Source organism: Limulus polyphemus, unplaced genomic scaffold, assembly GCF_000517525.1.
Source record: "Limulus polyphemus unplaced genomic scaffold, Limulus_polyphemus-2.1.2 Scaffold1752, whole genome shotgun sequence".
In the NCBI taxonomy this organism is placed as follows: domain Eukaryota; kingdom Metazoa; phylum Arthropoda; class Merostomata; order Xiphosura; family Limulidae; genus Limulus; species Limulus polyphemus.
Window position 1 is genome coordinate 16973 of NW_013667362.1, and position 26903 is coordinate 43875.

At 34.4% G+C, this 26903-nt stretch overlaps 1 protein-coding gene across 1 annotated transcript in view; it reads left to right on the top strand.

The window, feature by feature from the left end:
* The window catches only part of LOC106464825 (Bardet-Biedl syndrome 1 protein homolog), a gene marked incomplete at its 5' end in the record, with an annotated part of 49089 nt that overhangs the window by 16136 nt on the left and 6050 nt on the right, over positions 1-26903 (top strand). Inside the window, 5 exons of the mRNA XM_013924980.2 lie at positions 2044-2150; positions 13210-13330; positions 16543-16771; positions 25037-25195; positions 26550-26683. Of these exons, the coding sequence (XP_013780434.1) occupies positions 2044-2150; positions 13210-13330; positions 16543-16771; positions 25037-25195; positions 26550-26683 (750 nt within the window). The remainder of the gene's footprint in view (positions 1-2043; positions 2151-13209; positions 13331-16542; positions 16772-25036; positions 25196-26549; positions 26684-26903) is intronic.

Genomic DNA, 26903 nt, shown 5'->3' on the forward strand with positions numbered 1-26903 from the left:
TTAGTTTTATTTACTGAAGATCCTCTTGATAGACGATATTGGAAGTACGTCCACCTGGGGCATGGATAAATAGGCTGCGAGAAGATCTGACTCTTGAGCAGGCTACATATAGTTTTTAAACTCCAAGGATAGTGTTCATAAAAAATAAAAAATATATAAGAAAGAACGCAGTTCGTGAGTCAAGCGCAAAAGAGCAATGCCGATTGGACGGGCGAGCGACCCTTAGCAAAGAAATACTTCTTTTAAAGAAATATAACCTTAAAAGCAATAAATAATGCCAAAACATAAACAAAATAAAGCACAGACAGCTGGAGTGATGCAACAAATTTTTGCAGGAGTTGTTTTCTTTCCAACATAGAGATAATAAACATTGTTTTGAGAATTTTACATTGTATTCAGTGTTACTATGGTAATCATTAAAACAAAAAATGTCCATAAGAATAACATTAGAACTTTGAAGACCAGTGGGGCGGAGCCCTAAGGTGAATTCCAAAAATCCAAGTAGCCTATAACCTTCTCACACATGTATAGAACAAAGAAAAAAGTTTCATCGAAATCAGTGCACTCGTGTTCCCGTGTAAGGGTTGTTTCGGCTTCTCTGGTGTATGAAACGTGAAGATATGCAAAAAGTACACTATTCTAAGCAATGTACAGACAAAACTCTTATTTTTTTATATAGATTCTCGTTCAGTGCTGCCCTCTATATGAAAAATTGTTTAGCATGCCACAAGCCTTGAAACTCCCACCTACGCTATGATCCACATGGTCAACAACATATTCGTATGTAAATCATCATGCAACAACCTTCCACCAGTAAGAGTGCAACACAGCCTCCTGATGCGTGTGATGCCCTCTATTCAATTCTACCTAACTATCATTGCTCGTTAGGCAGTTATGGAGTGCAGATTGTGTTGTTCTTCATGCAATATTTTCTCTAACTTTGTTCAATTTCTACAGTTTGTTCACTAAAAAGTTTTATCAAGTGCATTTCATTTCAGATTTCCAAAGTTCATGTCATAACTTCCACATACTATTACTAATGCTTCCATGAAATTGTTTTTTTTTTCTTTTTATGTTTATTGATTCACCTGTGACTTGGTAAATTATTTTTTTAAATTTATTACTTTCCTTCCAGGGGAATGTCCCTTTTAAGTCTATGTTCACACTCAGTGGCAAGCATTGCCTGTCCAGGTATGCTACGTACCTAAACAGATTCCGCACTCTACAGCCAACAATAAGACATACCGGGTATATTGTCTCCCACCTAGTGATGATGATTTATATGCAATGATGCTGTGAACCACGTGGATTTTAGGGTAGGTGGGAGTTTCAATGCTTGTTGCATGCGAAACAGTTTTGCATATAGAGGACAACACTGAATGAGAATAGCTATATACATGTGAGGGGAGGTAAGTACCGGTTGCAAATAAAATTCCAATGTAAGAAAATTATAAATTCCAATGCATTTGTTCGCATTTCAGTTTGTCAATTGTACGATCGATTCCTCTGGTTTGTGCACCACAATCAATATTTTCAGTTCTAAGTACTACCCTTTGGGTTTGCCACAGCCCTGTATATTTTCAATTGGCTTATGAGAGCAGTCACTGAGTGAATTCATTCTTTGGGTTTTCACTTCCATTATTATATGGATGATTGGCTTATGTTGTCTCCATCTCAAGAAGTTCTGCAGAGGCAAACTCCCTCCTCATTTGGAAGGCATCTCTCAGACAAAACCCAATAATAATGCTACACTCTAATGCAAGATCTAGGCATAGTGTAAATAATACAAGTTTTGCAGCAGTTTTGGAATACAAGATCTAATCTTAATGTAATTTGTACAAACACAAGTCATAATATAGCTAATACAAGGTGAACCAATGCCATATTAAACAAAATTTGGTGTAAATCGTAACTGAATGCCAGTTTCTGTTATTTTAAATCTTGCCTTTTCATGAGTTACATAATTTTTCTTTTTCATTTCTTGTGTTTAATTTTTATAAAGAAATAATTTAAAATATTTAGCATTTTTATTATATTTTCTAGATGACAGTTCCTAGTGTTCCCGCATTTCTAAATGTGACTGGTTTGTTTGATGTAGAATACAGAATCATTGTTGCCTGCCGAGATGGAATACTTTATACTCTCAAAAGGTAGGCACTACTTAGTTGAGAATTTGTATATTTATTTATGATGGCTATATGAACATAACATGTTAGACTACAATTAAGAGATATGCATTCAGCAGTTGAAAATGGATGAGTAAGAACTTGACATAAAATGTACATGTTTACCAATTGATTATAGTATCATAGCAACTTGACAGAAAAAGCCTTAAAATATAAGCATTTAGTAAATTGATAATGGTAGTGTTGGAACTTGACATAATAGAATAATGTAAAAGAAGATAAGTATTCAGTAATTGGTACTGATAACTTAGAAACTTTACATGACAGAATACAGTCTCTAGAAGCGTTCAGTAACTGATGTTGATAACTTAGAAACTTGACATGACTGAATACAGTCTTTAGTAGTAAACATTCAGTAACTGATATTGGTTATTTAGAAACTTCACATGACAAAATACTTTTTAAAGGCAAGTGTTCAGTAACTGATGTTGATAACTTAGAAACTTGACATGAATGAATACAGTCTTTAGTAGTAAACATTCAGTAACTGATATTGGTTATATAGAAACTTCACATGACAAAATACTTTCTAAAGGCAAGCGTTCAGTAACTGATGTTGATAACTTAGAAACTTCACATGACTGAATACAGTCTTTACTAGTAAACATTCAGTAACTGATATTGGTTATGTAGAAACTTCACATGACAAAATACTTTCTAAATGCAAGCGTTCAGTAACTGATGTTGATAACTTAGAAACTTCACATGACTGAATACAGTCTTTACTAGTAAACATTCAGTAACTGATATTGGTTATGTAGAAACTTCACATGACAAGATACCTTCTAAATGCAAGCGTTCAGTAACTGATATTGATAACTTAGAAACTTGACAGAATACAATTTCCAAAGTTAATCATTCATTACTGATAATGGCAATGTAGAAACTTGGCCTAACAATATAGTAGTTGCTAATAGGTAAAGAACCTTCATATAAACAAGATAGACATTGAGTAGTTGATATTGGCAATATAGAATCTTGATATTACACAAAGTATGCAGCCAGTAGTTTATAATGGTAATGGTATTAATCCTATGTATATAGGGGTGGTCAATTGGACCATTCCCATACTGTTGAATTAACAAGCACTATAATTCCTAATTTACTATGTGTATCTTCACAAAATTTGGCAATCATTTAGTAAACGTAAAAGGTACATTGTACACAAAAAAAATTCCAACTAAAGATTTGTCTAAGAATCTACTGAGTCAGGCTGCATGAAATGTGAATTTCATGACAGGAATAAAAATATCTTTTTTCATTTTAAAATTTTCACATTTCATTTGCATAACCTCTAAAAAACCCCTAAATGAATATCAAAAGTATATTTTGGTAAGTATGTTTTGGTATGTTTTATCTGTAGATATCTCTAAATAAATATCATACTTGATTACAGGGTCTTTAGAGAAATCCAAGTTTAATGAAAAAAGATCATGAAATGAGTTAAGTAACACAATTTTCAGTATTGAGAATGTAGTTACAGATTACTTATATTCACAGTTTAAACACTTATTCTTTTATTAATCATGTTTACTGTTGTGTTTTTATTTTGCTGTATGATGCAGTAATCTCCCAGACAATAAAGCAATAAATCATCACATAAGTCATTATGCTGTTTCTGGCAAATCGTAACACCTGCTCTGAAATGCATGCAAACATATAGAGCTCTTAGTTATATCTCAGTAAAGCAAAAAGCTTGGAGTGAAATTTACATTATGGCTTAGCAATATCCATAGTATAAGTAATTTTGCCAAACTCAAAAGATCAAGGAGTAGAGGGAAAAATCTAAACGTGGTCAATTTGGCCAACATATTCAGTAGACAAATTTATAATTATATAGAAAAACTGGCCTACAAAGTACAAATCTGTAATTAGCTTACCAGTATCTTATCAGATACTGTAACATTTTAATTATTTGTGTAAATTTTAAATATGCCCTCTAGGAAACAAAATAATATCATTCACTTGAATAAGAGCATCATAAAAACTAATATAATTTAACTGACTTTCTAACTAATGTGTATTTAAGTAAAAAAAATTAATTTATGTTCAGAGCAATGATTCTGAGTAAACCCACTTCAACATTTCCTAGTGCAAATGCTTTTCTTATCATAAAATTTACAAATAACTGTCGAACTTATGTGGTTAAAAATCTGTTCTTTGTATTTGTTATAAGCATGTATTTAAGATAGCTAGGCACGACTAAATAAGTGGCTTTAAAAGAATGAAGAGATGGAAGGGGCTTCTCTGGTATGCTTGTTAAACATATTGGTATCATAGCAAATCAAGAAGGTGGAAGGTTCTTATTTTATATTCTAGCTTGTTGGTATGTGAAGTTTGAGTTTCTAATTGATCAGGCACTATTGACATTGTATTATAAATGTAATAAAATGTAAATTGAACAACCTACATCAGGGACATGTTATATGAAATACAAGAGTGAATGTTGAGCATTTTTTATACTTCCTTTTGAATTAAGAAGTTTTATCTTGTATAATATTAAAATTTGGTTTATTAACTATGTTTTGATGCCAAGTTTATTGATATACATTGGTTATAAAGTAGTTTAAATAATTTTTGAATGTAAGTCTTCTGAAAAGTCATGCATGTACATTTTAATCCCCACCTGTACACATATGGTTAAACAAGGTAGGCAGTCAGCAGTTGGTGATGATAATATAGAACCTTGATATTAACCTATTACTCCCAGCTCTATCCGAGAAAGGTAATGTTGCTCTTATCATATTTTGTTCCAAAAATAAAACTAGTGGATGAAATTATTTAACATATGACAAGAATGTTCCTAAATCTATGTAGTTTCAGAAAAATAAAACATTTAATTTTGATTTTTTTCTACTATTTCTAAGAAAAATTTGTTATTAATGTAGTTATTTGCACTCGCACTTTGAATAGTTCACCTGCTAGGGGTTTTTTATATGAAGTATAAAAATGCTATTTTTATCTTACAGTTTCACATTTCATTTGCTTAATCTCTAGGACCTCACAAATGAATATCAAAAGTTTTTTAATATAAATATTTATATTTTATTTTTCATTTTCTCTGCTATATCACTAATTATATCTATTGTCATCAACATACAGTGCAATGAAATGTTTAAAATTAACGAATGGAAATAAGTTCATACCATTCAACTCTTCACAGAAATCCACTAGAGCAGTCATATTTTTATTATATGCATAATTTCAAGTCTTTATGTTTTCATTTATAGTTTATTTTTAATTTTCATGATTTTTAAAACAAACATAATACACAATTAACTAAAATATAAAAGTAAGACCTAAATACAATTTAACTGTGTCTATAACTATAGCATGTTTAAGTAAGAAACCACTGTATGTGCTATAGTTGATCGAGCAAACAACAATATGAATGGCAGTTACATGTACACAGTAAGGAAAACTATGTGCCAATTTTAAATTAACCATTGGTAGAGTATAGTGTATACTGAGCTCTTTATAATGACTATATAGACTTGTGTTAACTAACTACCTGTATGTTGTAGATCTCAAGGCAAAGTATAGAAGGTGGGCGTGGCAGCCGTCAACAATTGGAAAATTTATATCTGTTTCCCAGACAACCCAACTTGTAAATTTTAGATCTCACATGACAATTAGGTCAAACATATGTACTTAGTGTGTAGAAATACCTGTACATGCCAGCCTGTGTGCCTAAGAGAGAAATGGGGCTAAAGTTGAGATTTTTCAAAGCATATGAATTACATGACACGAAAACTGAAGTTTAAGTATTTTTTAAAGGTTTATTTTAAACAAAGTAATTAAAACTTAGATATCATTAAAATTCAAATTATAACATACAATATAATGTTAATTTCATTTTCATATATTTATATTAAAGTGGTTTAATTAAATTTTGAATGTAATGCAATACCATACACAGAAAGTAATTGAAAAATGGTGCTGGGGCTATTAGGTTAAAGAACAAAGGCAATGAGTATTTGATGATGGTGATATAAAATCTTGATATTAAAAAGGGTAGATAGCCTTTATTTAATTATGGCACTATAGAACCTTGATATTCAAAAGAAGATCCAAGTAAGTACTATATTTGTTGTTTTTAATGTATATTCTTTATTTATTATTATAAAAGTAACTAAGTATTTTGTACGTTAAGTAATTTGATATGGTAACATGAGCTGCACATTTGCAGAGTGATTTGGATTATTAGCTAGACACAGTTCAAAGGGCAATAAAATAATAAACTTTAAATAGAAACAGTTGTATACTTTACAATCTTTGAATTATTTAGGATAAACAACTAATTTCCTATTACACGTTGCAGTCATTCTAGAAAAAATGGTAAATTAGATTTATTTCATATTTTCTTATGGTGGTTAAGAGGTCAGTCAAATAAACTGAATGTGTATAGTTAGGGTAGAGAAAATAACAGATAAAATTTAAAGTTTTACTGAAAAACATTTGATATTTATTTATGAGGTTTTAGTGATTATGCAAGTGAAATTTGACAATTTTCAGATGAAGAAAAGTATTTCTAATCTTAACATGAAAATCAGTTTGCCTTGGAGCAGTAAACACATTGACTCCATATATTCCTGAAGAGATGTTTAGTAAAAATACTTCATTAAAAATTCTGATTTTTTTGTCCACAAAAGATTTGTAATGTTTTCTGAAAGTTTTATGAAACTTTCTGAAGATGTACAAAACATATTAAAAGTTATAGTATGAAAACTTTAAAGGGTAATTTGGGGTCACAAACAAGGTCAAATTGACTGCGGCCATAGCAAGAGAGTTAAACAAGGTAAACAACCATTAGTTTTTGTTGGATATATAAACTTGATATTAAACAAGGTATACAGTCAGTAATTGTTGATATAGACCTTAATAGTAAACAAGGTAGGTAGTCAGTTCTTGATGATGGTAATATAAAACCTTGATATTAAACAAGATAAGCAACCAGTAGTTGATGTGGATTGATATATAACTTTCATATTAGGCAAGATAGGCAGCCAGTAGTTGATGATGGTGATATAGAATCTTGGTATTAAACAAGGTAGGCAACCTGTAGTTTTTATTGGATATAGAACTTTCATATTAGGCAAGATAGACAGCCAGTAGTTGATGATGGTGACATAGAACCTTGATATTAAACAAGGCAACCAGTAGTTTTTATTGGATATAGAAACTTGATATTAAATAAAATCGTAGCTAGTATTAATAATAATAATACAGAACCTTGATATTAAACAAGGTAGGGAACTAGTAGTTTTTTTTGTATATAGAAACTCTATATTAAATATGGTAGGCTGCCAATATTTGATCATTGTGATATAGAACCTTGATGTTAAAAGACGTTTGCAGCCATTAGTTGATGGTGATGATTCAGTTAAACAAGGTAAGCCACCAATAGTTGATGATAGATCTAGAATCTTAACATGACAGACCACATTCCCAAATGTTCTGAAGATTTGGAAATTGAAAGTTCTTTAAAACTGATAATGTCTTCATCAAAATACTTTTAACCAGAAATTTTAAAATATTGGAAAATACAACATTTTTGCTTCTTTTATTTTTGATAAATTGTTTTAACTCTTGTCTGTCACAATCCATCATCAACTTAGTTGCTTGCCTGAAGAACTAGTTAAATATCACAAGATAACTGTAGCTACTTTCTTATTCCTGAATGTTTAATAAGTCATTTACTACCTGAACTGTATGTGTTACAATAATATTTGTGTGACTAACATATTAAGATCTGACTAAGAATATAATAAAACATTTAATGTTTTGTTGCAGCTAATAATGGAATGTTTAAGTACAGAATTACTTAACATGCTTAATATAATTTAGTGGACACTCCTGTGAATAATGTCACATTTGGTTAGATACTGATGGTCCTGTCATCAAACATGCTCACCCTTTCAGCTGTGTGGGTGCTATAATGTTACAGTTTATCCCACTATTAATTGGTAAAGAGTAGCTGAAGTGTTGGCATTTATGGTGTTGACTATCTCTTGTCCCTTAAGTCTGTCACTTTTAAATTAGGGATGGCTAGCACAGATAACCTCCAAGTAGTTCTGTGTTAAATTTGAAAAAGAGATAATGACGGAGTATGTCTGTGTGTATAGTGTTCATTTTATTAACTTTTATACATACTGTTCATTTAATAACTTCATAGTCATAACCTGAAACATCAGCTTTAGAATTATGTAACTGAATTTTTATGAATCAAAAAGACTTAGTGTCTAAGATATGTTTCAACTTTTCAGCAACCAATAGGTATAAATAATTGTGTACTTAAGTGGTTTGTTGTGAAAAATCAACATTATACCATCACTCATGTTAGGTAAATAAATAGGGTTATCAGCTTGTGGAGTTTATGATTGTCATGCTATTTCAAGATTGTGAGACAACTTACTTACATAAGACTGACCTTTGATAGGTAATGACATGAGTAGAGGAGAAATTATATGCTTTAATAGGTGTGGGTGTAGACTTGTACAGTTCAAACTTCAAGAGGGTTATCTTGTTTATATTATTCACTGACATTTTAAAGAGCTTATTTTTGAGTTTCAGTGTTTTCTAGAGATAGTTGATCATCTTAATGGCAATTTAAAAGAACACTAATGTATTGTAGTACTTCTATTAAGTTAAGCAACTTTAGTAGGTTCTAATGAATATTGTAATTTTGTATTCTTAAGTAATTGTTGGTTTTGGAAAATATATAATTCTCTTGTAGAAAATCCTTGAAAAGTCTGGGAACTTTGGTCAAATATATGAACTCTAGAAACCTAACATATTACATACTCTAAAGTTATACATTCAGTAGTTGATGATGGTTATAAAGAAGAATGATGTGTTAAACTGCACTCACAAGTTAGGGATTTAGTAGTTATGGTGATATAAAAACTTGATGTAAAGATCTCTCAAACAAAAATCTTTAAATATTTAGTGATGTGACATACTACACTTTATAAGACAGATGTTCTGTAACTGATAATGTTAAAGTAGTAACTGGACACAACAGAGTACACTTTCAAAAGAAAGGTGTTCAGTAATTGATAAAGGAGACATGGTAACTAGACACAATGGACTAAACTCTCAAAGGACAGGTGTTCTGTAACTGATAATGTTAAAGTAGTAACTGGACACAACAGAGTACACTTTCAAAGGACAGGTGGTCAGTAATAGATAAAGGAGATACAACTGGACACAACAGAATGCACTTTCAATAAGCGGGTATTCAGTAATTGATAGTGATAATGCAGTAACTGGACACAGCAGAGTACACTCTCAAAGGACAGGTGTTCAGTAACTAATAATGGTGATGTAGTAACTGGACATAACATAATGCACTCTCAAAGGACAGGCATTCAGTAATTTTCAGTTATAATGTAGAAACTTGAAATGATAGAATACAGTTTTAAAATGTAGGCATTTACTAGTTGATAATGGTTATATAACACTTGAACATGTCAGAATCCAGTCTCTAAAGATGAGTATTAATTTGTTAATAATGATGGTGTAGAGATTTAACATAAGACACAAATAAAGTAATTTTTCAGCAGTCAATAATAGTGATGTTTATTCATAAAAGGTAGGTATTCAGTAGTTCATAATTTGGACCTATAAACTTCAGGTAGGCATTCATTAAAGTATAGAAACTTAATATGAAAGATAGGATTTCCAGTGGTTGATTATGGTTTAGAAATTTTCCATGAAATATTTTAGTTGCTTAAGGTGGAAGATTTCAGCTTCAAAAGTTTTAGGTGTTCACTAGGTGAAGTTATTGTAGTTGCTTGAGATAAAAGAATTCAGTTTCTAAAAGTTAGATGTTCAGTATTTGAAGTTATTATTGTTGCTGAAGACGAAATATTTCATTTTCAAAAGGTTAAATGTTCAGTAATTGAAATTATTTTGGATTCTTCCATTGAAAGAGTTCAGCTTCAATAAGTTAGGTGTTCAGTAGTTGAAGTTATCGTAAGTACTTGAGATGAAAGATTCCAGTTTCAAAAATTAGGTGTTCATTAGCTGAAGCTATGAAAGACTTCAGTTTCAAAAATTAGGTGTTCATTAGCTGAAGCTATGAAAGACTTCAGTTTCAAAAATTAGGTGTTCATTAGCTGAAGCTATGAAAGACTTCAGTTTCAAAAATTAGGTGTTCATTAGCTGAAGCTATGAAAGACTTCAGTTTCAAAAATTAGGTGTTCATTAGCTGAAGCTATGAAAGACTTCAGTTTCAAAAAGTTAAATGTTATATAGTTGCTTGAGATGAAATATTTCAGTTTCAGTAATTTCGATGTTCACTAGCTGAAGTTAATGTGTATGGTTGAGAAAAGATTTCATGTAAAATAAAATTGTGTACTGTAGTTGCTTGAGATGAAAAACTTAAATTTCAATACAATATCTTACCTCTTTTCACAAAAAGCTTTTCTCAACTGATACTGCACTCTATTGGCTCAAGTTTTCACTTGCCACTCGCCTTGATACTCTCACTTACCCTCACGTATGTTAAAGTGGGATATCTGCATACTAACATGCAAATGATTATACAGCGACCCTCCACCAATAGGAGTGTAATACTACCCCTATCATAACTAGAGCTCTTTCTAATCTTGCAGCTGTTAACCACTTTGAGATTGGTCAGATCAAACCAAACCACACTGGAAGTGGGAAGGATGGGTGGGAAATGTGAGAGGAGGTAACTTTATATATCGGAAATTTATTTTCAGTTTAGGAAAATGTTAACTTTTGATACGGTATCTTACATCAGCTCACAAAAAAGCTAGAATCCCACATTGAACATGTGGAGCCTGGATTCTGGCCCCTATCAGCCCTGACCCTAGAACATAGTCCCTGAAGTGTAAGGGCAAGACACAGGATGGGAATGGGTTGGTGGAATAAATGAGAGGCTAAAGATGATACAGAGATATGCAGATGGGTTGACTAAACCATCATCTCCAGTGAGTTAGGAATACTACAAGCACCTCTTGATGCTAAAAAAGGTGCCATGAGGAAGTCATGCAATGAGATGGGAGGTAAACAAATCCTAGATGAAACGATGTCTGTACCTAGAATGTCCCCACAATAGAGTAGCCACGTCTCTAATGCAAGGGCCAAAGAGGAAAGACATGCCCTGGTAGCAAAAAGGAGATTCTGAGTTTCATCTGAAAACCCTTCAGGGGAACGATGAACAGCCTGAGACAAAAGGTGAAGGGAGGATATGGAATGTAGAAGGGTGGTCAGGGTAAGACGAATACAACAAAACTGTGGTTGGGAAAATATAATCAAAGTATTGGGGTCCAATCCCCACAAAGGGATAAGCAACTCAAAACACTGTGGGTCTAAATAAGGGAAGTTGGAATGATGATAAGCAAAAGCATGATCGTCCATAGTGTGTGGGGGTAGAGGCATACTGACCCCCAAACATAGTTGCTCCCCAAAATGATTTGCATGAACTCCAATATCCAGGGAAGGAGGAAACACTAAATATTGACCCAAATGCTCATTCCCGAGAAGGGCGGAAGGTGGAACCATATGAAATGGGGGATAAGGACAGTAAATAACATACTAGATTAATCAATTCTATAAAAGGTGAAGGTGATCTGGGCAATTCCCCTGAAATGACACATAACTGAGAGGCATATTCAGGAGGGGGGAGGCTGTCCACATCCTCTACTTCCTAATCAATCAAACCCTGAGCAGGTATGATAGGACAGTGTATTCTGAATGTTGCATGAAATTGGTCAAATCCAGATGCACCAGAGCCATCACTTCATGGGCTGATAATCGTGGAAGTGATCAGTAAATTTGCTGCAGCAGTTGTAGTCATGACCATCTGAAACTACAAGTGCACAACTCTCAAAGTGAAGCAGGAGAGAGGAGGAAAAAAATCTTAACTCTTCACGTAGAACAAAAACAGGAAATAACAAAAGTAAATGATATAGAAAAGAAGTCTGAAAATTAAGAAGGTAAAAACTTTTGCATATGTTAACCTCGAATGAAAAACACGTCTACACAAGAAGACTGCCAGTTGAGAAGTGGTGAACAACTGCAAGATTAGAGAGGGTGCTAGTTATGATAGGGGTAGTATCACACTCCTGTTGGTGGAAGGTTGCTTTATAATCATTTGCATGTTAGTATGCAGATATCTCACATTAACATATGTGAGGGTATATGGGAGTATCAAAGCTAATGGCTGAAAATTTGTGCTGATAGAGGGCAGTATAAGTCAAGAAAAGCTTTTTGTGTGAGGGGGTATTTATTGGAAATATATTTTCAATTTAGGAAAATGTTAACTTTCAAAAAGTTAGGTGTTTAATAATTGAAATTATTTCAGGTGTTTGAGATGAAATAGTTCAGTTTCAATAAGCTAGATGTTAAGTAATTGAAATTATTGTACTTTCTTGAAGTGAAATATTTCATTTTCAAAAAGCTAGATGTTCAGTATCTTAAGTTATTGTAAATGCTTGAGATGAAAAATTTCATTTTCAGAAAGTGAGGTGTTTAGTACTTGTAATACCTAAGATAAAAGAGTTTTCAAAAATAGATAAATGGAATTTGATAATATACAAAAACCTGAAATAAAATATAACATTTGAAAGTTAACATTCAGCAGTTTATGCCATTGTAGAAATTTAATCTTGTTTCTTTTTTCATGATTTAAAAACTCAACTTGATACTTAATCTAGCAAAATTATACACTTCAATTATTGTATTTAGATTTTTATATATGAGTTCGAAATTTTAATTATTTACACAATAACTTAAATACTAAAGTTATTTGAAATTGAATATTGCATTTGTTATCTCTGAGCTTTGTAGAAGTTCTGGATTTTATAGATGCCTTTTTTGTTCCTTTTAACGAGTAATAACACAACCACAAATATAACATGAAATTTCAAGCCTACTTTGTTGAAACTTTACCAGAGAGAGAGTGACAGTAGTGTAAAATAATATACAGTATTTTTTGTTTTCACTAGGAGATAATATATACAATGTAATAATTATAAGTTATATGTGACAGAGGCTTCAAAACAGGACGTCTCTGTGTAGAGCTCTTATCTCAACCAGTGGGTTTACTGAGAGTCAAGAACACTGTTGTTGTGGGCTGTATGGATCAAACACTGAGCTGTTTCTCTATGAAGGTGAGCTAAGAAGGTTTACTTCTTCATAGTGCCAACTCACCTGTCTGATGGTTATCGCACGTCCTAATTTGACAGAATGGTTTATAAGAGTATACTTACTGTTTGTCAGATCATTCAGCAGTATATAAATAAAAGTTATGCTAAATGAATTAAACCAAGCATGTCAGATAATGAGGAATCTGTTGAAGAGCTGTTTTTCACTATCAAAACCATTCTTTAACTCGGTAAACTTGCTAACAGATGCATAAAAATCAATCACTGCAAAATAAAACTTATATTATTAAAGACATAAAATTTTATTGAAACTTATATGTACCTGTAAATATATTAATAAATAGAATGTATACTAAAGTTAAAAGTCTTCAATTTAAAAATTTATACTGAACATCTACAATCCAACAAAACTGAAATCTCTTAAAAACTAAGTTTGGTTTATAATTAAGTTTACTAATGAAACAAACTTGCTTATTAGTCTTTTCTGATATTTTTTACACTTACATATTTTGTAATCAATTTTTAAAAGCATATTTTATACTTAGGATATTTTTCATTGTGAAATGTGTGTGATTCCAATAATGCTAGTACTATTACTGTGACATAAGAATTTTTCAAGACTTTTAGGTTGATAATAAGTAACATGAGTTTCTAGCATAATTTCAAACAGTATTTATACTGAAGTAACAAAGATGTTGAAACTAACACAAAAAATATAATTGATACTTGAAACCATCAATACTTGGTGAAATTCCATAATTATAGAATTGAGGAAAAACAAGACCTAATGATGCTTTTGCTGGCAAAACCATGGTCATGAACAAATGATGTATTTGTGAAATGTACAGTTGTCTTGTTTTTTCTCAATTCTGTAACACATAAAAACAATTATCTGCAAATAGCAGTAGATTTCTTTATCTTAATTGTTAATTGGTTTCACTATATGAAGATCATGCTTTTCTTATCTTTTGACATTCTCTGAAGAGGTTATGAAGATGAGGGTAGAGATGTAGATTTTCAGAAAGCATTTGACAAGGGGCCACATTACAAGCTTGTTAAAAAGTATCTCTATAGGTATAGGGGATAGGTTGACTCATTGAATAGAACACTGGCTGGATGGAAGAAAGCAAAGAATAGTTCTAAGTGGGTTTTTTTTTCTTGCTGAATTATATGTCATAGGTGAAGTACCTTAGGGCTCAGTGTCAAGACCTTTGCATTTTTTTATTTACATCAGTGATATACATAAAGGAATAGTAAAAAAAATATGACAATTTTTTGATGATATTAAAGTTTTCAATGTTGCTACTTGCTGTGAGGAAGATGCTGCTGCTTTACAAAAATATTTGGTTATTTGGGATGTAACAATTTGAATTATGAGTATAATTTTTATGTGAATAACCTTAACAGTGTTATGGAAGAAAGGGATCTTGGTGTTCTAGTTTATAAGTCTATTAAACTTTCCAAGCTATGTACTATTGCTAGGGCAGGGCAAATATGATTTTAGATTGTATCCACAGAAATATGAATACAAGTCTAAAGAGGTTATATTTTAATTTTATTAATCATTGGTTAGACCAGATTTGAAATATTGCATTCAGTTTTCGATCCTTACCATAAGAAGGACATTGAATTGTTGCAACAAATTCTGAGGAGTTCCACTAGAATGATACCTCATATGGAAAGGTTGCCATACAAGGACAGGTTAAGGTCTCTGAAATTATTTTATCTTAAAAAATAAAAAGTTAGAGTGGATTTGAGTGTGGTATTTAAGATTATATATGGAATTGATGGTGTTGAGGCATCATTTTTTTTCAAACTTAATGGTTAGAATGGTATGGCTTAGGGGTGTAGTGAAGGGGAGGGAGCATAGTATTTCTACCCTCACAAAAAGTATTTCATTTGTCAGCAACCATCCGATTTTCAATGAAAATTTTTTGCCTGTCTTTTTGAGGAAATTTCTGGAGAAAAATAAAGAATTTCCTGTTTTAACAATATTTGGAAATGCTAATTATCTTTTTATTCAGTGTGTGCTATCTTGTTGGTAAAATTCAGTCATGCAGCCCCCACTACCCAAATATAGGGATTCTGCTTCATCCTTGGTAAGACTAGGGAACACAAATGTAAATTTTGGCAGGGTAGGAGTCATCTTCATCTACGATGGCTTTATTTTCTAACAGGATGGTTTACTTTTGGAATGAGTTGCCTTCTTATAGGATGAATGTAGTTAATTGTAAGGGAAGTATTGATAAATATTTGAATGATAAGGACTGACTTTGTGTATTAATTTTCATTTTAAAGTGTAGTTTAATGGGTGTGATGGCTTAGGTGGACAAACAGGTCCTTTGTTGTCCTGAAATTATATGTTACAAGCAAAAGTACCCATCCCCAGTGATGGGAAAAGTTAAAGTTAATTTTTCAATTTAAATTATTTCATGGACTTTAAAAAAGATTAATTGTGTTGCAATCTTGGTTTCACTTAGAGCCAAAGCTCTGAGTTACTTATATCGCCCACTGTGAAAAGTAACTGTTGAGCATTTCAGTCATGCTAAGAGTTGCTCAACAATAACACATGGTAAATCTACATTTTTATTCTTTAAGTTATATCACATTTTGATATGTGAATGATAGCGTGATTAATTTCTAACAATTTAGTGTAGAATATCCTGCTTGTGAAATAAAATTTGGCATCAACATTATTCATACCTTTTCTCCCATCATTTCAAAAGTGAATGTTGAGCTTTGCTTGCATGTGCAGCTTTTCAAATGGGAGACAGACACCACAGTTCATAATATATATAAGACATCTAGTTTGGAGCACAGGTTGGACATGTGGTAGAGCTCTGGATTTCAGAGCTGGTGAGCTAGGTTCAAATCTGTGTAATACCACAAAATATTTCCTGCGCCTTAAACTGTGGGTATGTTATAAGAGTGACAGTTAATCTCTTAACATAGTTGGAGCTGCTAACTGACTGCATTCCCACTGGTTGGTAGTTTAATATTATGAATGATGACAGATAGCTTAAGAAGTTTTGCAATAAATACAAAACACTTTTAAATTAAAATCATTTTCAGTTACAATCTGAATAAATTTTCAAGCTACATTAAAAGAATATTTTATAATAGATTGAGATATTAAACATTATGTTCAACTCAATTTGTGAGATTTTCTTAGGAATTATTGGAATGTTCTAACCATTTCTAGTTTATTTTATCATCAGGGAAGAAATTTGTGGACCATCAAGCTAGAATCTAGTATTGTTGCTATGGAAACAATAGATATTACTTACCTAGGAATTCAGCTGATCGTTATTGCACTGAGTAATGGACTTATACAACTTTATCAAGACAAATACTTGGTTGATGTAGTGCCAGCAGAGGACGTAGTAACAGGAATCAAATTTGGCCGCTATGGCAGAGAAGAGAACACTCTTATTATGACCACTCGAGGTTTGTGCTAACACTGAAAAAAATCATCTTTATATTTTTAAAAAACAAACATGATATTTTTGTTCACCTATTTGATACTTAGATTCATCAAAACAGTTTGTGCTAAGATGAAAAGAATCATCTTTTTATTTTGTAAAAAAGCTATTTTTGCTGACTTGTATTTGATACTTAGATTCATCAGATCAGTTTGTGCTAATATGGAAGAAAATTGTCAGTAAATTTTGAAAAAACAAACATGATGTTACCAATATTATCATTGAGTGCTGTCCTCTAAACTCCCACCTACCCCACAATCAATGTGGTTCACTGCATCTTCGTATGTAAATCATCATGTGCAACCCTCCACCAATAAGAGTGCAACACATCAACCTAATGCACATGGTTCCCTCTGTTCATTTCTACTTAATCATCACTTCTTGTTAGGCAGTGGTCTTGTGCAGACATATCATTTATCACAAATTTTTTATCTCTTTTCGAAGTAATGCTTTCCATTCTTACTACTTTTTTTCTACAGTTTCTTCAGTGTAGTTTGTGATCAAGAAAACTTACCTTTATTTTATTTTTTATTTTGCTCTTTCTCCCAGTCAATTATGAACTTGAAATTTAGTGTCATGACTTTAGCTACAGTTAGAACTACTTTGATTGTCGTGACACAGGCTTCAGGCATGGGGGTCTCAGCTGGGGATTCTTTGGCTATCATTTGCAGGAAGTTTTAATTTTATGTGTTATCCCTTTTTTCTCGACATTGTCTGGGATCTTCCTGACCCTGTAGTACCTATTCATGATTAGGAGGATTTTTACCGCCTTCTGTCAATGCCTGTAACTCTCCTGTGGAATCTGCTAGGTCTACCTCACCCTTTACGGATATGTTTTCTAGGTTTGTTACGTTTTTCTGTATCCCTAGTTTCATATGATCCTGTCTCTGAAAACTTCACATCGCCCCATCTTCCAGTTACTTTGTCTTCTCTCTTTCTCTTGAATTGAGGGATGATGCCAGTATGCCTTTTTGTCGGGCTGTTCATTTATGCTTTGGCTTACTTTCATGCCTTTGATCCCTTTCTTGACTTCCAGCAGCTGGAGTCATTTTTGCCTTTGTGTGTGTGTGGGGAGGGAGGCATATCCTGTGAATTCTGTATGTTTAAACCCAAACCCAATCTTCTTTCCTTTATCTTCACCTTACATATCACCTTTACACATATTTTCATGACCTGTGAATGGCCCACTTTCTTCATAGGTCTCTTTTTGGAGATAGTCCTGAATATTTGGAATCATGTATGGAATCTGCGAGGCAAAACTCATCCTTTCTTCCTTGGCTCCTCATTTGTCTCAGCCTGCTCCCGTACCTTACTCTATACCTGTTTCCTGTCCTTCACCCTCCCAGCCTTTGCCTGTTCCTTACACTAAGGGTCAGATAGTCTGTCATTTGACTCACAATCATACTCTTTGTTGACAACAATGGTGACTATCTGATGTCATTCCCAGTAGGGACACGTTTATCCAATTCTGTTCACCTATGGTTGGAGTTCACTCCCAACCTATTGATGATCAGAGTTTTGTCAGAGGTACGTTTTCTTTGTTTTCTCTACCCTCCTCCTTTGTCTTTGGCTCCAATAACCTTCCCATTTCCTCGGGGGCCCAGCATGGGTGCTCAACTCGCAATCTGCGGGTTGTGGGTTCGAATCCCTGTCACACCAAACATGCTCGCCTTTTCAGCCATTGTGATGTTCAGTCCTACTATTCATTGTTAAAAAGAGTTGGCGGTGGGTGGTAATGACTAGCTGCCTTCCCCCTTGTCTTACACTGCTAAATTAGGGATGGTTAGTGCAAATAGCCCTCGTGTAGCTTTGCACTACATGCAAAACAAATAACCAACCAATTTCCTTGGGATCCTGCGACCAGTCAGTTTCTATCCAAAGCTGTTCAGACTCTTCTCTCATTGCATGCTATTGAGCCTGTTAGCTAGCCTTCCCCAAGTTTTTACTCCAGGCTTCTTGTCCTCCCCAAGAACATTGGGGACTAGCCTCCTATAATCGATCTGTCCCACCTCAACCAATTTCTGGATCTTTTCCACTTCACCATGGCATCTGCTCCCACCCTTTGGTGGGCTTTTTCTGCAGGTCTGTGGATGACCAAGTTGGACATCTCGGATGCTTATCTCCACATTCCCATTTCTCACCAGTCCCGATGCTGTCTTTGGTCTGTCCACAAAAGGGTTGTATTTCAGTTTTGTGCCTTACCTTTCAGGCTTGCTTCAGCACTGTATGAGTGGTCAAAGCTTTTGCCCAACTCATGCAGGCTTGATGGTTGCACTTCCACCACTACATGGATTACTGGCTTCTATTAACTCCTTCTGAACTGGATTCTTCTCAACACACTCATATACTATTGACAGAAGCAGCTTGTGCTGTTTTTTTTAAATGGAGAAGCCTTTCCTGATTTCTATCCAATATTTTGTCCACTAGGGTGTGTTTTTTAACACATACCTCTGTCAGTCCCAACCTTCTCCATTTTGTGTGCATTCAATGGAGCTTTCAGTTCTCCACATCCTTTATTCTTCCTCTCTTTCTGCATGTGAGGTTCTATCACTTTTGGGGACTTGAGCTTCCATGGAAGCCCTATTCCCCTTGGGTCGTGCACTTATGCAATCTCTTTAGTGGACATTGCACAACCAGTAGAATCTTGTTTAGGATCCTGTGGACTCCTTAATTACTCTTCCTCCGTCTTTTTTTAATAATCTCCATTGGTGATTGAACAAGGACAACATTATGGCAGGGGTACCACTTCTTCCTCCTCATTCACATTTGCATTTGTTCACTGACGCTTCTCTCCGTGGTTGGGCCACATGGGTCAATCAGTAGGAGGCTTCCAGACAATTGTTTCAGTTAGAAATGTCATATCATGTCAACATGCTTTGGATCATTTTCTTTCTGTTGTATGGAACAGACTTTTCATGATCCATTCAGACAATTCCACCATTGTCTCTCATATCATTCATCAATCCCCAAGGAGGCACCCATTCTCATTCCCTTTGTGGTCAAACATTATACTACTTTATTGGGCCTATACACTGCAGCTATGTCTCATAGCATGTCATGTTTTGGGTGCTTTCAACTTTGTGGTGGATTTTCTTTCTCGACACAATTATATTTACCCCACGGAGTGGTTTCTCAACCCTCAGATTTTCCACTGGCTTTGCAATCACTAGGTGCTCCTCATCTAGATTATTTTGCCACTTTCCTCAACACCAAGTTACGTCTTTTTTATTCTCTGGTTCCTTATCCACAGGCCCTGGCAGTGGATGCTCTCAGTCAGGACTGGACAAACCAGTACCTTTATGCTTACCATCCTATCCAGCTCCTTCCCAGGGTGACTTCAGTCATCCTTTCCATTCTGTGTTAGGTCCTTCTGATTGCTCCTTACTGACTGGCATAACCTTGGTTTCCTCTTCTCCTTCAGCTCCAACTTATCCCTACCCCCATTACCTCTTCCTCTCACCCAATTCCTCCTCCATCAATCTCAGCCACTGGTCTTTCATCCCATCCACCCCTCACCCTCCGACTTCATACCTGGCATTTATTTGGTCCCTTGCAAGGATAGTTAAATTGTCCATGCATGTTACTTCCTTTTTATCCCAGTCCATTCACCATTGGTCATTAAACTGTAGGATTTCCCCTCTTCAATCCACTGTTCCTCTTGTTATGCATTTTCTTACCTTGGTTTTTGACCATGTGGTTTCTGTCTCTTTCATTACAGGTTATCAAGCAGCCTTGTCCAACAACTTATGTTTTTCTGGGTATCATGTTGTGTTTTTCTCTCTAACCATCTTCCTTTTATTGCATTTCTTCCAGATTTGTCAGTCTCCTCATTAGGTGGCTCATCACTCTCTCACACTCCCTCTATTTGAACCTTTGTTCTCCTGTTCTCTGTATCACCTATCCCTTAAAACTTATTTCTTACTACTTTTAACATGTGGACATTGTCATCTGATATCTTTGCCATTGATGTTTCATGTATTCTGTTCCATTTCAAATATGTTCTCCTTTATCTGGATCAATCTTTCCTGCCCAAAACTTCAGCAGCTTATAGAGGACATTATTCATTCATGCTGATATCCCTTCTCTCTGCTTCCCACCTTTATTCTCAATCTAATATGGATAGACTTCTATGTCACATCTATGCTCTTCTTTGTTATATTGCCCACGTGGCCTCCTTCCATGGTTTCTAATCCTGCCTTTTCATTCCCTGGAACCTTTCCTTCTTACATGACCTTTCCCCTTCTACCTTTACATCTTCCTTTGCATCTTCCTCCCTATCTCTTTCTTCCCACAACTTGTTGCAGATGTCATTGCATCAAATATGGCACCTTACTTTCCTTGGCATCTCACCTCTATCATCTGTTGGAGAAAATTCTTCAGTTGGGCATGTCGACAACACTTCATTCATTCATCTCCCACTACTTTCATCGAGTGGCTGTTTTTTCCTCATCAGGGTACTACTTTCTGACATCAGTTCAACTGAGACTTGGTAAGTTATCATTTTTATATCTTACTTTTGCTTACATTGGCATGTCCACTTTAGGTTTAGGATCTTGCTCAGTGGTAAGCATTCCCTCTCCAGGTATGCTACTTATCTATCCATTCCAAAAATCCACACTCTACAACCAGGGTATATTATCTGCCACCTAGTGACTCAGTTGTTCCACCTCCATGCAGTGGGTCCCAGAGGTTAATGTTGTGCGGTCCCAGCTCTGATTGTCCTATGGACTGTGGTAACTTGAGATCTAGATGTAATACATTAGCTACAGTCTCTGTGCAGTTCTATCTGGAGAATGATGTTGTGCGGGTTACACATGGCTACTCCTGATGCTCAACCTCAATGGGGTTGGGTCCTCGAGGATGATGTTGCTTGGGGTAATTTGCTGAGGGTTGTATGGGTCATCTCGCACGAAGTTGTCATCAGGTGAAGGCTAATCCCATCAATATCAATTAATACCCATGCCCAATAATACACACTGTCAAAATGGGGTGTTCAACAAGATTGCTAATAGGTTTTCCTCGTGGTATTTTGCTTCATCCACATGCCCATTCCAGAACATACTAACACATGGACTTTCATGGTTAAAGCAAAAAGGAATTCCTGCCATCCCTTTGACTGAATAAATCAGGGGCAGTCTGCTTTTCAAAATATGGTTTTTGTGGTCACCCATTGCACTGTCTGCAGTGTTGGAATTCCTCCAGACTCTCCACAGCATTTCTCCCCCAATTTATTCTAGTGGAGTATGACAGCCCTTGCCATTTTCCAGTTCCTAGCTGCTGGGGTGGTAGACCATGGAGGCAACATACTAAACGTGTTCACTTCCATCAAGTAGAGAGTAGGCAGTCGTGTTCTGCTGGTGCAAATGGCATAGAACCTCCATTTGTGAATACCATATCTGTGCAATTGGGTCCCAGAGGTTGATGTTGCACACCCATGTGCTCCAGCTTCTGTGAGGTCATATCCAGGAGATGATGTTGCATATATGTCACAATAGTATATTCCATAAATTTGAGTACATCTGCTACATTGCAGTTCACTCCTCTGATTAGGATCTCTTGTCATACTATCGACTGGATGTCAGTTCCCAATGAGTGTTTTTGGATTAGAGCTGGATCAATCAATGTAAATCTTCAAACATGTGTTGGTCTCGATTCCTCATCCTACCTCAGTCATGGGTTTGTGCCTCATGCTTTCCACCTCCATGTGGTTAGTTCCAGAGGTTGATGTTGCATGAATCTGGTTTGATTCACCCCACATCTGTGGTAGATTGAGATGTCAAGGTGTCAACTGGTCATCCATGTGCTCCAGCTTCTGTGTGGTCATATCCGGAAGATGATGTTGTGCAGGATGAATGTTGTTCCTCTGGCATTCCATCTCGGGGAGGTTCACTATCTGAGGTAGATGTTGCACAGAATGGAATCAGTTCAATTGGTTTTGGATTTGAAGGGAACTGCCACATTGGCCCTTCCTACCATCATTTGGATGTTGGGTTTCCGGATGACTGGTGTTAATTCTGGATTTGCACACATGTACCCTGTTTGAGTCGACCAGAATGGAAATTTTCTCCTTCCATTCTACTAAATTTGAGGTGAAGATGGTGTGGACCCTCCTTCTACCACAGGTCAGATTGCGTATGCCCTATCCCGCCTAGTTTTGGACTGGAGTTGACCTGCCAAGTACAGTCTGATGTGCCCTAGCCACTCTACACCAAGGTGAACATCCATTTTAGCTTTCCCCACCATTGATCTGTGGCTGGGGACCTTACATTCATTTTTATCCTGCGCTATGATTCCAGTGTTATCAATGGGATGTGGGGTCAGAACCAGCCAGATTTTTCTCTACTTCATTATATGTGCTCCTCCCAATTTTAGCCAGTTTATGCGACACCTACTAGCACACTGGATGAAAAATATACTTGGTAGAGAAGTGGTGTAGTCTCCCACGTGTGTTCCTCTCCCAGCACTCCATGGGTGTTCTTAGGACACTTTCAAAGGATTCTTATCTATATCCTTTGCAATGGTCCCTCCATTTTTCAATGTGGGATTCTAGCTATTATGTGAGAAGAGGTTTGGTATTGTATCGGAAATTATAATTTTCCTACACTTAAATATATTTCCAATAGTTACTTACCTCCTCTCACACTTCCTCCCCACTTAAAACCAGTGGTTACTTTCTGCCTTTCTCGAAGTAATGTTCAGGTAGAATCAAATAGAGGGAGTCACATGTGTTTGGAGGGTGTATTGCGCTCCTATTGATGGAGGGTTGTCGCATGATAATTTACATGTGAAGATGCAGTGAACTACATTGATCATGGAGTAGGTGAGAGTTTCAAGGCTTGAGACATGCAAAAACATTTACACATAGAGGGCAGCACTGACTGAGAATAGCCATTATGTGAGTAGAGGTGAGGTACTGCATTGGAAATATATTTTAAGTGTAGGAAAATAATAACTTTTGTTGAATTTAATTTTGACACTAAGATTCATCAGATAACTTTGTACTAATATAGAAAACTTGTCTTTAAGTTTTGAAAAACAAATGATGTTTTGTTGACTTTTATTTGATACTTAGATTCACCAAATCAGTTATATCTGTACAAGATGAATATATATGGTGTTGGAAAAACTAATTCAACATGCTAAAATACAGACTTCAGCATTTTCCTTGTAATACAGAGATGAGAATTTCTTGGCAATTTGCAGTTACTTTTTTAGATATGCTACTAGCCACTTACAAGATTACTTCAGCTCGTATGAGAAAAACTTGGAGTATTGGAGGAGTTGAGATGGATGCTGAATACAAAATGTATATATGCCATAGAAAAGCTTTGTTATTAGAATTGAAAGTAAACACTGGAGTCTTAAAGTCTGCTTGACTAATAGCGTATAGTCTTTCTAAATCAGGCTTGTCTCTGCTCTGTAAATCAGCATGACATTAAAACTAGCTCTTATGTGTTGTTGTCAGTTGCATTTCAAAATGAGTATACTTTAGAAAGTTTGTGATGAAAATGCATAAAATGTATAGGTTTATTTTAAATTGATGGTCCTTATCTGGAAAGATACCAAATTGAAAGAATAATCTCCTTGAAAGAATTAAGTGTCTTATTTTGGAAAGTTGGTGTTTTTTCTACTGCTATTAGGACACAAATATAGGAAATATACAATATAGTAGCAATAAATATTAATTCTATATGAACGTCTAAATATTATGTCCAAATACACTAGATTTCCTTTTAAAATATTTCATTTTCTATCCTCCTGCTACATCATGGTGTCTATCATGGACTTGGCTGTGCCTTCCTTTAACCTCCAGATTTTTTCAGCCTGATCTATTCTCATCTCTGGTAATAAAACATACTTGGATAACAAAAATGATTATGAGGTTGTACTTTTTCAAACAGTTACATGACAAACTCATATTAGTAGAAGTAAATTAGGATTCTTAAGTTTTTTTCAGTAGTATCTTTTATTAAAAATAACACTTGGAAAACTGTTCTAACAATTGAATTTAATACATGTCAATTTCAGGGTTGAATACAGCCTGTTATCAAGAGTGTTATCATTATCTGTAACAATAATGGATATCATCCATTCTACAAAATTCTGAGTTGAACTCATATTGTGTTAGAGCAGATTAGAAACAATACATCTAACAAGTATTTTTATTGAAAAATTATACATATTTTTATCCACTTGAATGTAATTTTATAGTAAAGCTTGCTTATTTTAGGTGGTGGGCTGATAATAAAGATTCTAAAGCGAACAGCAAAGTTTGACCCTAAAAACCTTACTCCAGGGCCACCCGCAGCTCAACACATGAAGCTCAGTGTTCCTAAGAAAACTAAGTTGTTTGTAGATCAAACCATGCATGAAAGAGAAAATGCAGTGAGTGAGTATGGCCCAGTTTCATTTCTTAAATATGATTTCTCTTGCAAAAAACAAATTGCAAAATTAAATAAACTTTCATTAAACATATTTCCAATAAACAAAATCAAAATCTGAAGGTAATAATTTGTTCTATGAAGAAATGTGTAGATGAATGGTATATCCACAGAAACTGGTACTCTTTGTTATTTTTACTCAATTTGCCTCTCAGTTTTTGTCTTTCTGTATTAAACCATTTTGAAATAATTCAATTAATTTTCACGTTTTTGGAAAACATATCTAAAGTTTAGTCTTAACTTTACTGTCACCCATATTCAGAAGCTGTGTTTCACCAACTAAAAGCCAAAGCTTGATAATTATATAAGATAGGTTTACATTTTTATATAATGTAGTTTGTAGTGTGATTCAGAAAAACCCAAAAGCTGTAAGATCTCAAACTCAACAGATCTTACAGCTTTTGGATTCTTCTGAACCACATTTTACATAATATTGTGATTCAGAAGAACCCAAAAGCTGTAAGATCTTATACGCAATAATGTGATTCAAAAAAATCCAAAAGCTGTAAGATCGTAAACTCAACAATGTGGTTCAGAAGAATCCAAAAGCTGTAAGATCTTAAACTTAACAATGTGGTTCAGAAGAATCCAAAAGCTTTGTTGAGTTTAAGATCTTACAGCTTTTGGATTCTTCTGAACCACATTGTTGAGTTTAAGATCTTACGATCTTACAGCTTTTGGATTCTTCTGAACCACAACAACGTTGAGTTTAATTTGGATTCTTCTGAACCCGCTGTAAGATCTTAAACTCAACAATGTGGTTCAGAAGAATCCAAAAGTTGTAAGATCTTAAACTCAACAATGTGGTTCAGAAGAATCCAAAAGCTGTAAGGTCTTATACACAATAATGTGATTCAGAAGAACCCAAAAGCTGTAAAAAATCTTGGACACGATAACATGATTCAGAAGAATCTAAAAGCTGTAAAAATCTGAAACATAATAACGTGATTCAGAAGAATCTAAATGGTTTGAAATCTTAGACATAGTACATGATTCAGAAGAACCCATACATAAAATTAGTGAAATCTAGTATTATATTCGAAGATACAAATTATAACAGTGAACAAGATCAGTGTGATTCCTTATATTTCTTTAAGTTCTAAGAATTATACCATAAAAATGTTTTAGTTTCCTTTGTTCTGCAAAACTGGTGGTGGAAGGTGTTTACTTTAACCAATGTCTGAAAACATATGTTTAAAGGTTTACCAGTTATAGCTAAGAAAATTAGTGGAGTATATGCAAAGTAATTCTAAGACACATGCTTTATGATATTAACGAAAAGTGAACATTTCAAATGTCTAGGAATGCATAGAAGTTTCCAGCATGACTTGTACCGTCTGCGACTCAACACAGCTAGATCTTATGTTAAAGTTCTTACATCAAGTTTAACTCCTGTTTCTACTGGAGGGAGTGACCCTCTGAAGCTTTCAGCTCAAGTTAGTCTTTGTCATCTATTTATAACTTGCCAACATTATTCTGTACTGTAAAGAATCTTGTTAGTATTGCCTAACAAATAGTCTATCAGTTTTGTTTGTCATACTAAGTTAGTCTATTGAGTGGTTTACAAAAATATTTTTTAAATTAACTTTTAAAAGTAACATATTTTTCGGTGTATAAGATGCACTTTTTTACCCCAAAATTTGATGTCAAAATCTG